This window comes from Acomys minous (genome assembly GCF_964271855.1).
Source record: "Acomys minous genome assembly, chromosome: 16".
NCBI lineage: Eukaryota > Metazoa > Chordata > Mammalia > Rodentia > Muridae > Acomys > Acomys minous.
This window is the reverse complement of record NC_140498.1, coordinates 9,592,894-9,607,567: the sequence shown is the minus strand read 5'-3', so window position 1 is coordinate 9,607,567 and position 14,674 is coordinate 9,592,894. Positions and strand designations below refer to the sequence as shown.

Here is a 14,674-nt window from a genome sequence, read left to right as displayed (position 1 = left end):
CTGGGGTCCCAGCTTTACCTCTTAAGTCCTCTTCCTGGGCTAAAGTCTGTTTCCTCTTCATAGTTACTTTATCATTGGCCCTTTGTTCTCTCTGGGTTGATCTCATCTCTTCTCTCTCCAACACTGCTCCTGGGGCCTGGTTTGTTTTTTCTTTCTCATGTGAGATTCCTAGTAGGCTCTAGTTTCTGTTAGGGCTTTCCTATGCTCTTTAACCTACTATAAAGCCTAGAGTTCTCACAGAGCAAGCCCAGCTCTCCCTGCTCTCCACACTGTCTCTCCCAGGGCTGCCCTGACCCCAGCACACAGGTGAGTGCAGCAGAAGAGCCCTGCTTCTCTTACTTGCTGCCGTGTGCTCTGATCTTTTTACTGCTGAAGGGTTTTCTCATTTAAGCTTGCTCTTATTCAGTTTGGCCTTCTATCCCACTTAAAAAAAATACTAGTGCTTTAGTAACTTGTCTAATTGCAGACACAACACGTCTCAGGCTTTATTTGAGTCAACAATACTGAATTCCACCCATGGACATTTCTACCTGTGGGGCTCAGAGGCTGGTTCACGTTAAGATCGTAAAGAGCTCTTAACCACACACAAGCCTTCCGCAGCCTACAGTGCCAATCCAGAGCCCACCCTGCAGCCTGTGAAAGCAAAGTGACAGTCACAGTCTGGAAGTCCATCTCCTCTCTGCCTTGTGAGCCTTGAGATGCTGAATGCATTTCCTGGTAGGCTTCTGTCTGCACCTCTTATGCTTGTGTCTTCTCCATCAATAACAGGTCTGTCAGTTGCTTGTCAGACACACTGAGCTGCTGGCAGTTTCTCATAACCTGACTAAGATAAATGGCCAGGAGATGCTTACACTGGAATACAAGACACAAACCTGTTAGGAACAAGCAGGATCATGTTTGGCCAGTCTAGTCAAGCCCTCACTATCACATGCAAGGAGGAGAGGGAGGCCTGGCCATGGTTTCCTCCTGGCCTTCAGAGTGTGGTCACACCAATGGCTGACGGTCCTGGAGCCGCTACGCTGCTCAGTGCTCCTCCCCAGTGAGCTCATGCGACTCTAATAGCTACCCAGCCGCTACAAATACAGCTCGACTATAATCAACGTGTAGAGCCGCTACTTCCCTTTAGCTATTGCTGCCTTCTGGGGTCGGGAAGGAGTGCAGGGAAAATTCTCACACACACATCCACACGTGGGGAGATGGCTGTGTTAGACCTATGTCACAGAACACAGCATTGGATCCTGAGACTACCATGGTTCAGCCCTGTCACTTTACAGGTGAAATATACCATACTGGTGGCTAGTGGTTTTGTGTCTACGTGTCTGTGTGTGTGCGTACATGTATGAATGAACAGAGCTGTTCAAGTTGGCACCAAACTCCCAAGATTTTAAGTTGCTAATAGTATAACAAAGGGAGGATCGCGGTGGCCTTCATTGCTTTCTGCTTTGGCAAGGCTAAGGGCTGAGCGCTTTAGAAAGGAGAGCAGTGTGTCGATCCCTTTAGAACCAGGAGTGTGCAGGTATGTGCTGTTCTTACTTGGTGCTCCGGACACTGGTGGTCTCGCAAAGACTTAGGGGTGCAGACGAGGGCGTTCCTGTTCCATGTGAGCATGCATGTGAGGACAGGCGGCCTTTAAGAGCAGGGGGTGATGTGGGAACATCTTTCCTTTAGTTCTCTCTTTACAGGCATCATCCACTTCCCCAGTAGTCATTTCCAAGATTACCTTACTGTCTCCTACAGCCTTATCTACAACCTTTTACGTTAAAAAGCAGGAGGGCTGGAGAGATGGCTCAGCGGTTAAGAGCACTGACTGCTCTTCCAGAAGCCCTGAGTTCAATTCCCAGCAACCACACGGTGGCTCACAACCACCTGTAATAGGATCTGATGCCCTCTCCTGGTGTGCATGAAGACAGTGTACTCACATCCATAAAATAAATAAACATTAAATTAAAAAGCAGGAAACTGGTAAAACACCAAAAACAACACTGTGTTTTTAGGAGGCTAAGTCCATGAGGTGACTAAGACAAGGACAAGAAACCACGGTTTCTTCCAACATTGAGAGGATCCCCATTCTGTGTAAGCCCCCACCCCACCCCCATCTTCAAGTCTGAGCTGAGGCTAGCCCCTTCTCTCCCATTCTTACCAGCAGGCTGTCACCCTTCCGCAGCACCGAGAAGGAGAACGCTGGGCACGAGCAGTAATGGCAGGAAGCCAGACATGTGTATGTTCTGCCAGAACTCCCAAGCACCTGGGAAGAAAAAGATGCATAGTGTCAGGCCTCCCGGTACTACGACTTCTTTCCTGACAGTCCATGCAATGTGTCAGTTACTTATGACATCACTGAAGAACTGCAGTGGGGTTTATACAAAAGGGGAAGTGTGAGTCTTCTCTCTGCAGTGTGCGAACTCTTATCTCCTCGGCTTTCCAGGACTTTGGACAATGGAGGACTTTCTTTCAGCCTAATCCAGCTGTCCACACAGCCGCGTTGGTCCGTGTGATGCACAGGTCTCAGCCTGTAAGAGCTAAAAAGAAGCGAAGGGAAGTTTCTAGTGTACATTTTACTGTGGGCCCCTTAACCTGTGCTATTAGACAGCATGCACAGACATTTCTAAAGCTACTGTTACATTCCCCGAGAGGATGAGAATGGGGAAAGAGTGCAAGCGGAGCAGAAACAGGGCAGCTCTCGGATGAAGACAGTAGTGAGGGCTGAGCGAGAAGCATCTGAGTGCAGAGCCTTGTGAAAGGGATGACTCAGCTGCTAGGACCGAGGGCTCAGGAAGGAGGCAAGTTCAGATCTGCCTACTCATCCAGCGGGATGGAAGGACACAGGCTTGTGGGTGTCGGTGAGGGGCCCAGTGCAACAAACACCCTTGGTGACAGTCAAAACGAGCACAAAGGAAAACGAGTTTGTCTGTGATGTGATTGGGCCAGTTTGTTGGAGAAACCACTCTAGTCCTGAGCAGCCAAACACGTTTTGTTGGCAACTTGCTATAGTTTGGATTCTGAACATCCCTAACAGCACATGCGTTAGAAGCCTGGTTGCTGTCTCCCGGGCACGTGGGGAATGGTAGAGCCTTCAGGAGGTAGGATATAGTTAGAGGAAGTTAGGTCTCTGGGAGCATGCCTTTGCAGGAGACACTGGGATTTGAACCTCCTTCCTGTCTTGTCTTTGCTTCCGGCTGTGGGGTGAAGAGGCCTTCTCGGCCTTGTGTTCCTGTTGTGATATACTGTGCTGCCACAGGCCAACACAACAGGGCCCACCCAGTGACCATGGCTGGAAACCTCTGAAACTGTTAGCCACTGTTACAGTGACTTATGGCAGATGCTCACTGTACTGATGAACACTAGCTGACACCACAGGCTGCATCCTGAGAGCTAACGTCCAAATGAAGTACAAGATTATTATCATGAAAGGGAAGGACAAACACTTCAGTTATTTTACAATGGGCCGTCATGTCTGAATTTGCCAGAAGGCTGTCAAATTAAAGTTAGGCTTTAAGATGGCAATCTAAACGGAAGGTCAAGGATTTGTTAAAATTGTAATGTCAGCATTCCCAGGATCCTCTGCCCCAACCTGAGGACAAATAATAGGTAAGGCCTTAACTAGAGGAAATAACAGGCTCAAGTGTCATGCTTCTGTTTGTTTAGTGCTAAGTATGATGCAGCTATTCTGGTCATTTGTTGAGTAAGTCATCAGAGCTCTGTGGGGCTTTCAGATGACTAGGAATGCCCTTCTCCCATGCCCATGCAACACTAGGCCTGCTTTAAATCAGGTATTAAAGCCACATCTTCCACAGTCCTATCCTGCTGTGTCGTGAACAGGACACACACCCCAGACACTAGCGGTACAATATCCCTAGTGAGTCTAAAAGACCGAACGGACAGCGAAGCTGCCTGCTTCCCATTTAACCCTAAAGAAAGCTCAACCGTGACATGGGTAATCGCTGGCTCTCTGGACTACCAAAAAAAAAAAAAAAAAAAAAACAACTTCAAAGTTCTTTCTTTACTTGGCTCCCCCGTCTTTTCTCTCTAGATTTGGACTTAAGCAGGCAAACCCTCCAGACTCCTGCAGGCCCTGGGCCTATCACAGTGCTAACTGATTTAAGTTGAACCAAGGCCTGGGAATGTAGGGACAGGGATAAATTCTACAGAGGTTCCCCAGCCTTCCCCTTTCAAAGGCTGTCTGTGACTGAAAGTAAACTGCTCAGATGCCTGGGGCAGCAGATACTCTAAAGACAATAAGTACTTTAATTTGCTTCTTCCTTATCTAACAGTTGACTACTAATGAACCCAACAATCAGGCAAAAATCTGAGCTAGAAATGTTTAGAACTGGAAATTGACTTTAGGCGTAATTTAATTCAGTGCCTTCGCTCTTCAGTGGAAGAAGGGCCCTCTTACAGGAACTGCTCGGAGTTGTACTTTCTTAGCACAGGCTGGAATGTGCCCCCTTCAGCCTCCCACCTCCTCTCCTAGTCCACTAGATTTTAAAAAAGAAGCAAAGCAGGAAAGAACACACTCAAGACCAGGACTGGATTCACAGGCGCCTCCTGGCAGGAAGTCTGTAGTGACTTGAGGAGCTTGTAAGGAAGGAGATGAGCCCTGCTCCTCAGGCCTTCCCAGGTCAGCCTCAGAACCACCGCAGGCCCCAGGCTACACTGATAGTTTCCTGTGTTTGCTGCCTCTTTCTGGAAAGAGGCTTCACCGGTCCAGTCCTGAAGTGGACTGGCTGTGTGAGAGAGTGAGCAGCTGAGTGAGCAGCTGAGCGTGTAGCACGCAATGTTCTGCAGGAATGCTGCTTCGTACCGGGACTGCTGAGAGGCTGTCAGGAGCGGGGCCACACTTGCCTTCTGTGGAGGTGCAGTCAGGGCCTTTCAGACTCCCAGGCCACTGCCAGCATTTAGCGTCTCCTGACCCAAGCAGCCCCTTCCTGACCTGAAAGTGTCTAGAAAGCAGCTCCAGTGACAGCGACCAAGGATGATGTAAAAATAATTACACATTACACCCAGAGAACAATGAAGGTGTTAGGGCTGACCTACGGAACACAAGGAACTGACGCGTGGAACGGCGACTAGCCGGGTAGCTAGGCAGTGTCTGAGTCAGCCTTTAGCATCTTACATAACCCAAGAACTAAGCCTGATTCTTTTTTTTTTTTTCTCTCTTCTGTGAAATATTTTTTTTTGTTAGGCATCAAAACATCTTTTAATGAAATCACTGATAAAATACCAACATCCTAAATAAAGAAATGTCCAGCCTGGTACAAGCAGCACACAGAATACCAAATAAACATGAGAAAAGAGAAAATACCCATGAAATAATTATAATACAAAACCACAGAGTAATAAAAGTAATTGAAAAATGCAAGAGAGAAAGGTAAAGTCACTTTTTAAAGCCAGAACTATCAAATTAACTACTAGAAATTTTAACACAAACCTTTGAAATAAGGAATACTCAGAGAAATGATCACTTGATTTCATTAAGAGATACAGGAATAGTTCAACATATGAAAACTAATAAATATAGGCCATAATACAATAAACCAAGGAAAGAAAGAACATGTCATATAAGTCCTTTGGCAAAATCTTATATTATTACATGATAAATGTTCTGACAATATAAGGACACAGAGGACATATCTCAATATATTAAAGACAATAAATACACCAGTCTGTAGCAAATATGATGCATGGAGAAAAACTCCAACCATTACCACTAAAATCAGGAGTAAGACAACGTGTCCCCTCTCTCCAATCTTGTTGCTAAGCCAGATTCTTACTGTCTTATTGTGCAATGCACCATAAGGTTGGTGTGAGGCTGTCTGAAATTTCTAGTCTCATTGAATTCAAATCAAAGTCAAAGCTGACAGCTACGTATCTAGGGAGAATTTGTTTTTTTTTTTTTTTTTTTATGACAAAGCAACATAATATAATAAAGAACATGACAGACAACTATTTAAAAAGTCATATTGACAAAAATAAATAAAATTGTTTTAAATAAGGTCTTTGAAATTTTAGCTGGTAGCCAGAACACATAATTAGGAGACAGCTAGAGTCTGCTGGTTCTGGTCAAGGGTTATGATGGTAAAGGAGCTAAGACCAAAAAATATTTTAATTTGACACTTAAAAAAATTCTACAGTAAAAAACTACGGGAAGACTGGAGGGGTCCTCTAAATTTTGGATATTTTAAGTATATAAAATACCAAAAGATAACACCCAAGAAACAAGCTGGGTGTGGTGGTGTACACCTGTAATCCCAGCACTCTGGGAGGCAGAGGCAGGCAGATCTCTGTGAGTTTGAGGCCAGCCTGGTCTACAAAGTGAGTCCAGGACAGCCAAGGCTACACAGAGAAACCCTGTCTCAACCAAAACAAAACAAAACAAAAAAATCCAAAAACCAAAAAACAAAACAAAACAAAAAAACCCAAAAACCAAAAAACAAACAAACCAAAAAGAAACAAACTTAGTGATTCCAATTATTTTTCATCTATAAATCCACCATGAGAAAATTCCCTCTGAGTAGAAAAGTACTATCCAAAAATTGTAAATATATCCAATACTCAATTTTCCTTAATGGAATACATGGTGATCTGCCAAGTCAATTAAGGTGGGCTGCAGTATGAGCTGGCCGGGTGGTTCATAAGTAGGGACATGCATTTGTTAAAGCAGGCTTCGTTCAAGCCACCTTCCCTCTAAGAATTAACTGGCACTTTCTTTTAATAAGAGTTACTGACTTGGTCTCAGCTCTGAGAAGTTCACTGGAAGCTAGAGTTAAAACAATGTAAATTCCCTGCCCACTGATGGCATCTGGTGTCTTTCTTAACCATTCTGAGCCAAGCGCAAGCTTGATTCACCACTGCTCGCGTTTCTGTGTCCTCCATAAGATGCCCTTCTCTCAACCACAGCTGCATTTACCACTGTCTCACGCAGCTAACCTGGGGGGCAGGTGGTTATGCTGGCCTACGGTTTATATCGTCTTTTTTTCCTAGTGTCAGGTTATAAGTCTGGCAGTGTGGGGTAACCAGATGTGACTGCTATTTTACCCTCTACATGTCAGTTTCTTGCAAAAGAAACACTTTGCTTTGCTTCTGGTGGGAATAACCAATCCCATGGAAACAAGTCAGAGTATGGTGAGAGGTGTCACTCCACAAATCTGCTGTAAGCTCCAAGGGGCAAACTGAGGCCCGCATGGACTTCCTCATCTCAGGAGTCTGACTCATTATAAATACCTGACAACAGTTTTGAAAGAGCAATATTGACAAGATTATTCTGTATTTAGGAAATGACTTCAAGGAACATTTTGACTTTTTCCTGTACATGAGAGAGTATGAACGTGATGAAAATGTCAATAAATGTATGGTGGGGGGAGGGTACGTGCCCCCTCTACCAACAAGATAGCAAAGGCTGCTATACTCCATTAGCCTTGAGAAAAGAGCCTCCCACACCACTGTTAGTTCTGAGCAGTGCTACTGAGGAGAATCAAAAGGTCAAATTTATCTTTAGCTTCTACAATGCCTGGAGATACTGAGTTAAGTGCAGCAAGCCTGGTATAGAAAGAGCAAATGCTACATGTTCTCGTATGTAAAATCGAGAACAGGCCAACGTATTAGGAGCAAAAGTAGAATGGTTTGTTACCCAGCATTTTAGAGGTGGAGGAGAGGGGCTTAGGGAGATAGTCAAAGAAGGAGGCGAAGTCCAGGAGAGTTACAGACTACAGTAACTAACAATGTATTGCAGACTTGAAAATTTCTAAGAGAGTGGGTTTTTACAAGTTCTTGTCACAAAAAAAGAAGCAGATAAGATAAATGGATATGTCAATAACAAGGAGTCATCTCATAAGGTATTACATACCAAGACATCATATTGTATGTCATAAAAGTATAGTTCTTGCCAATTTAAAATAAATACAAGACTGAGCAGCAGTGGTGCACACCTTTAATCCCGGCACTCAGGAGGCAGAGGCAGAGGCAGAGGCAGAGGCAGGCAGAGTTCAATGCCAGCCTGGTCTACAGAGTGAATTCCAGGACAGCCAGGGCTATGTAGAGGAACCCTGTCTTGGAAAACCAAACCAAACAAAGTAAATAAATACAAATCTCAAAATTAGAATTATGTTAACTTTACTAAGGACATACTTCATGTTGGTCATCAGCTTCCACAGAGACTGTAAATAGATTTATGCCCCAGGGGCTTCTGTTTTGATTATCCCCACCACTAGACTTCTACCTGGTAAACACGCCTTCCGCTGGGTGAAGAGATTAAAGTGACAGACTCTCGATCAACTAGGTCCAAGGCCTGGATGGCCGATGACCCAAACATGAACTTCAGCCTAGGGAACACAAAGGCACTGGGTTAGAAGGGCTGACTCTGAGTCCCCACAAGAATCTGACATGAAGGATTGCTGTCCTATTTGTGTGTGTGTGTGTGTGTGTGTGTGTGTGTGTGTGCGCGCGCGCACGCGCTGTTCTTCCAATGCCATCCACTTCTTTTAGAGGTGTTGCAAACCAGCCTGAAAGTTGCTAGGAGGCTAGCTCTGTACACACGCATCACAGCTGGGTTTCTTATGTGCGTTGGGATTGAACTCAGGCACCTGTGTTTGCAAGACAAACAGTTTACAACTGAGCTACCTCCCCAGCCAACTCCCAGACTTAAGACAAAAATCTATTTTTTATTTGGAAAAAAATATTAACAAACCCCATGGAGTTAGGTTGGAGAGATGGCTCAGAGGTTAAGAGTATTGTCTGCTCTTCCTGAAGACCTGGGCTTGACTTTCAAGACCCACACGTAGGTCCCGTCCATTTGTAACTCTAGTTCCAAGAGACCCGATGCCCGTCTCTAGCCTCCATGTGCACTGCACGAATGTGGTGCACAGACAAACATGCAAACAAAACATCCATACACGTAAAATTAAAAAATTAGGGGGCTGGAGAGATGGCTCCTCCCCCGGAGATCCTGAATGCAATTCCTACAACCACATGGTGGCTCACAGCCATCTGTGATCTGGTGCCCTCTTCTGGCCTGCAGGTGTACATGCAGACAGAACATTGTATACATAATAAAAAGAAAAAAAGAAAAAAGAAAAAAAGAAACCAACCAATGGAATCAAATTTATGGATTCATTTACTCCCTAGAATAAGTGTTAAAATCTTGTTCATTTATTTCAGCTATTTTTTGTGTGCCTTAAAATAAAAGACTATACTAATACAGAAAACAAAAACAAAAACAAAGCCGGGCGGTGGTGGTGCAAGCTTTTAATCCCAGCACTTGGAAGGCAGAGGCAGGTGGATCGCTGTGAGTTCGAGGCCAGCTTGGTCTACAAAGCGAGTCCAGGACAGCTAAGGCTACACAGAGAAACCCTGTCTCGAAAAACAAAAAAAAAGACAAAACAACAAAACAAAAACCCACAAAAAAACAAAAAAAGAGCAGCGCTCTTCCTAAGTCTCTGTAGAGTTTCCATCCATTTCCTTCCTTTCCATCCCTGTCTATGCTCCCCCCTCCCCCCCTCTCCATCCTGGCACTAGGGATTAGCCCAGGGCCTCATACATTTCAGAATAAAGTCTGTCTCTGAGCTACATCCAAGGACGACCTCATGCTACTTACTGGCTTCTTCTCTGTTAATGTTTTTGTATTTTATTATTCACGGACTGACTGTATATACCCGTTTATGTACCCATAGCACTGCTTATGAAGTTTAAACTATAACATGTATATTAGTTCATTTTTCCATAAAATAGTCTCACACACATTACTAGGAAGAATTAAGAAGGAACGCTTTTGAACTTTTTACACCAAATACATAAAAGGTTTAGTCAACAAAAATAAGGAAGCAAAATTTGCTGAAGAACGTCTTAACCAGAGATAACCACAGCTAACTTCAATGATTTTTAAAACGGCTTTGTCTAGTTCATGACTTCCATGAATAGCTCTCAAATGCATATTTCTTCATTACTTTTGATGGCTATAAAAATAACTCTACTGTAAGAATGAGTCATTTTTACTCTCCCTAGATGATTTTTAAACTATTTTTGAATAGATTGTTTCCAGCTTGTTGTGCTGTCATTGTCAGCAGTGGGTGAATGTGCTCGTTGTAAAATCTTTATGAGCATCACAGTTCCTTCTCTGGGAGACATTCTTATAAGTAGAACATTTAGGTCTAAGAATATGTATGTTTTAAAGCCATATTGCCAGTTGTCAGATGTGGTGGTTTGAACAGAGAGTGGCCCCCGTAGACTCATATATTTGAACACTTGATCCACAGTTGGTGGACTGTTTGGGAAGGGTTAGGAAGTGCGGCCTTGTTGGAGGAAGTGTGTCACCAGGGGCGAGCTTTGAGGTGTCGCTCTCTCCCTGCCTTGTGCTTGTGGATCAGACTTAAGGTCTCCAGCACCATGCCTGCCTGAGGCCATGCTCTCCACCGTGATGGTCAAGGACTCACCCTCTGAAACTACACGCAAGCCTGCAATGAAATGCTTTCTGTTATAAGTTGCCTTGGTTGTGATGGTGCTCACAGCAGTGGAGCAGTGACTAAGGCACCAGGCTCCCTTCCAATTCACGTCTCTACCAGCAACGTATTGCTTCTCCATATTCCTGTCGACATTTTTCCTGTGGTTGCGAGTTTTATAGAAAAAAATTATCTTTTAATTTGTAATTTATGATTATTTAGTAATATTTATCATCTCCCGTAAAGTTTGTGGCTATTTGCATCCTTTTATTATTACCTTATTTTCTATTTACTCATTTACTTAAAAAGATTTATTTGTTTTATGTGTAAGTGCGTGTGTCTGAGTATATGTATGTGCACTGTGTGTACTGCACAGGTGCCCATGGAGGTCAGAGGGGGATATTAGGCTTTTGTACACCTCCTGAGGTGCGTTCTGGGAACAACCCACTCTTCTCTCCCCCCCAAAGAGGGTCTCTCTGTGTTAGCCTTGGCTGTCCTGGGCTAACTTTGTAGACCAGCCTGGCCTCCAACTCACAGCGATCCTCCTGTCTCTGCCTCCCGAGTGCTGGGATTACAGTCGTGCGCCACCACCGCCCGGCTAACCCAAACACTCTTACCCACTGAGTCTGCTCTCCAGATCTGACTTAAGTTTCTTTTGTTTTTGAGACAAGGTCTTGTATAGGTCAGCTGACCTCAAACTTACGGTGTAGCTGAGGATGACCTTGAACTCCTGGTCCTCTTGCCTTCCACCCTCCAAGTGCTGCAGTTACAAGTGCACCACCATGTCTGCCTTTTATTTTAAACATTAAAGAAAGAATATGTGTATGGCTCTGTGTGCCGTGTGTTTGCAGCGCTCACAGAGGCCAGAAGAGCACCGAATGCCCCAGAGCTGGGGTAATGGGAGGCCATGCACCTTCTGGAAGGAAGGCTGGTCCTCTGGAATCGCAGCCGGCCATATTTCCAGTCCGTGTCCTTCCCCTGCCCCCTTTTCCTTTTCTGGTTTTTTGAGACAGGGTTTCTCTGTGTAGCCCTGGCTATCCCGGGACTCGATCTGGCTGGCCTCGATCTCAGCGATCCTCCTGCCTCCGCGTCCCGTGCTGGGATTGCAGGCGTGTGCTACCACCACCCAGCTTCCTCTTGCTATTTTAAAAGACCAAGACAAGTAGTGCTGAAAGGATCTTGTTCTTAAAACAGGATAACTTTTTTTTTTAAATAGATCAAACAAGAGTATGTACTTACGATAAGAGAAGCTCATCGGGAACTGTAAAGCGGGAATGGAAAGTTAATTATGTTAGACTAGTAGACACAGACATGAAGACCTTATGACAACTGTAACCAAATCACCACATAGACATAAAGGGAACCTATGTAATCCAATTCTACTCTTTCTCCAAGTCCCACTGAAACAATAATAAAAGGATATTTACTTACTTTAAAAAACCATTAGCTTCCAAGAGTGAAAAGGCAGCAGGAGGGGTCAGGGAAGGGGACAACAGCTAAAATATACTCGGAACATAACTCTCCAGGCAGACCTCAGCACGATGAGTACTAAGCTCTCGGTAGGGAGAACCAAGCACAAGCCTGACACATGTTCCAGAACCCCCCATCCTCCTCCACAAGCCCTCTCGGCACACAGGCAGGCAGGTCGCTGTGAGTTTGAGGCCAGCCTGGTCTACATACTGAATTCCAGAACAGCCAAGGCTACATAGACAGTGTCTCAAAAATAAATAAACAGGGGGGCTGGAGAGATGGCTCAGAGGTTAAGAGCACTGACTGCTCTTCCAGAGGTCCTGAGCTCAATTCCCAGCAACCACATGGTGGCTCACAACCATCTATAACGAGATCTGATGCCCTCTCCTGGCCTGCAGGTGTACATAGAGGCAGAGTACTGTATGCATAATAATAAATAAATAAATATATCTTTAAAAGATAAATTTATAAAAGGACCAGTCCCCATTCCTTTCTTAGCTGTGCGTGGCTATTGCTCCCTCACTTTGACAGATGACCACTGATTTTCAAGTTTCTGGACTACGAGGAAACACCCAAAACAGGGGACTTGCTGCTCTCTTCCCAACATGGCTATTGTAAGATGAGCAACCAGCCCTCTTCCTCCTCCCTCTGCCACTGAGCTATTCTCCCAGGTCTTCACCCTTGAGGGAGGAGGACGAGGGATTCTGACCAAGTCAACAGGGACGAGCACTGGGATGGGTACTCGGGCTAAGTAACCAGGACTACAGTGACATCCATTCCCTCTAAGTCCTACTCTTAAACATGACCACTAAGAATTACCAAAACACAGTAAAGAGGCAGCAGCAACAACAACAACCGATCTAACTAGAGGGGAAACTGAAGTCAGAGGGAAACTTCCAGCCACTATTATTAGTATCAGAACAAAAAAGCTAATGCAATAATAAAATGGGCTTGAGTTATAAAAGTTACTTTCAGGGGAAAATTATAAATTAAATATAACATCAGAAATAGAAACATCATAGAAACTCTGGAAGACACAGTTGAAGGAAGTTCCCAGGAAGTAGAGTAAGGAACAAAAAGATGAAATATAGGAGATAAATCACTCAGGGACAATATAGGACATTCGATAACCAAGTGAAAGGGGTACTAGAAAGAAAAAACAAATGTCAAGTTGAGTCAAGAGTGCCTTAAGGCAGAGTGGAAAACCAAACCAGGGGCTGGAGGGCTGGCTGTTCTCAAAAAGGGCTGGAGTTTGGTTTCCAGCACCCATACTGGGGTGGCTCTTTTTTTTTTATTTTAAAATATTTTATTTTTAATTTATGTGCATTGGTGTGAGGGTGTCAGATCTTAGAGTTACAGACAGTTGTGAGCTGCCATGTGGATGCTGGGAATTGAACCTGGGTCCTTTGGAAGAACAGGCAGTGCTCTTAACCACTGAGCCATCTCTCCAGCCCACTGGGGTGGCTCTTAACTGCCTGTGCTGACAGCTTCCCAGGTCCAACTACCTCTTCTGGCGTCTAGCGGCTTCCTCATACACGTGTACATGCACACATGTAGACACATAAATAAAAATAAAACTCGAGTAAAATCTTATCAGAAGCTTGAGCATCGTGGTCATAAAGATATAACTGGCTCTCCACACCCATGGATCAACCTCTGTAGACTCAACTAACATGAGATCAGAACTGAGGGGCGGAGCTGGAGAGATGGCTCATAGGTTAAGAGCACCACCTGCTCTTCCAGAGGTCCTGAGTTCAATTCCCAGCAACCACATGGTGGCTCACAACCATCTATGATGTGATCTGATGCCTTCTTTGGCAGATAAAGCACTGATCTACAATAAATAAATCTTAAAAAAAAAAAAAAAAAAAAAAAAAAAAAAAAAGAACTGAGGGCCTAGAGTGACAGCTCAGCAGTTAAGACTGGAGAAGTAGGGTTCATGCCCCCAAGCTCTCTCACATTCCAGTCCAAGGAGATCTGATGCCATCTTTTGGCCTCTGGGGGCACTGCACCGACATGGTACACATTTCAAAAGGAAATAGAAAAGCCAGGTACAGGCCTGTTACTGCAGCACTCACAAGGCTAAAGCATCTTCTTGGCTCCACTTCCCAAGTACAGAAATCACAGCCTCGTGCCCGGTCTTACCCTGTGGTAGGATTTACATGCATGCTAGGCAAGCACTCTACAAGCTGAGATCCTCCTCTGCTGGCTGATCTAGTCATTTTTGTTCGAGACAGGAGTAGGGCGCCCTCTGCTGGCCACAGGGAAAAAGTGTTTTTCAGGTGCCAGAAGTTCAGGGTTTGCGTCCCTAAATTGTTTTTAGTAAAATATATTTACTAAACCAAGTAAACGAGAGTATTATTTTTAAACTTTACAGCACGGACTGTAACTCAAAATTTTCTAGGCTCCTGCCCTCGCCCACTTCCTCGTGTGCACACAGTGGCTCTCCTTACGCATCCGGGGTTCCCACAGACCCGCTCGCACTCGGGGACCCGCCCTCTAGTCCCTCAAATTCCTGCGTTTACTTAAGCGCTGTAACGAGCAGAGGCTTTAGAGACAGAACCACGCGGGGTAAGAATAAAAAGCCCCCGCGCGCGCGCGCCATACTTCTCGCGCTGTCCCGCACAGCGGCGGCCATCTCGTTCAGGAGCTCCTCCACGACCTCCGGCAGCGTGACCGCCATGGCTCGCCGCCCGCGTTCTCCTCCGGGACGCAAGCGAACTCCCCACGCGCTCCAGGCCGGAGGCGGGGCGGCGTGACGTCGGTCTACGTCA

The 14,674-nt window shown here is 45.1% G+C and overlaps 1 protein-coding gene across 1 annotated transcript; it reads right to left on the bottom strand.

Annotated features, from left to right (window-relative positions):
* Window positions 1-443: 443 nt before the first annotated feature.
* ZSWIM7 (zinc finger SWIM-type containing 7) lies at window positions 444-14,667 on the bottom strand. Its single transcript, XM_084760933.1, has 5 exons — window positions 14,508-14,667; window positions 11,670-11,691; window positions 8,216-8,318; window positions 2,141-2,245; window positions 444-852 (listed from the first exon to the last, which is right to left on the bottom strand). The coding sequence occupies exons 1-5, from the start codon at window positions 14,581-14,583 to the stop codon at window positions 739-741; spliced, it is 420 nt and encodes a 139-aa protein (XP_084617059.1). The 5' UTR covers window positions 14,584-14,667; the 3' UTR covers window positions 444-738.
* Window positions 14,668-14,674: the final 7 nt, after the last annotated feature.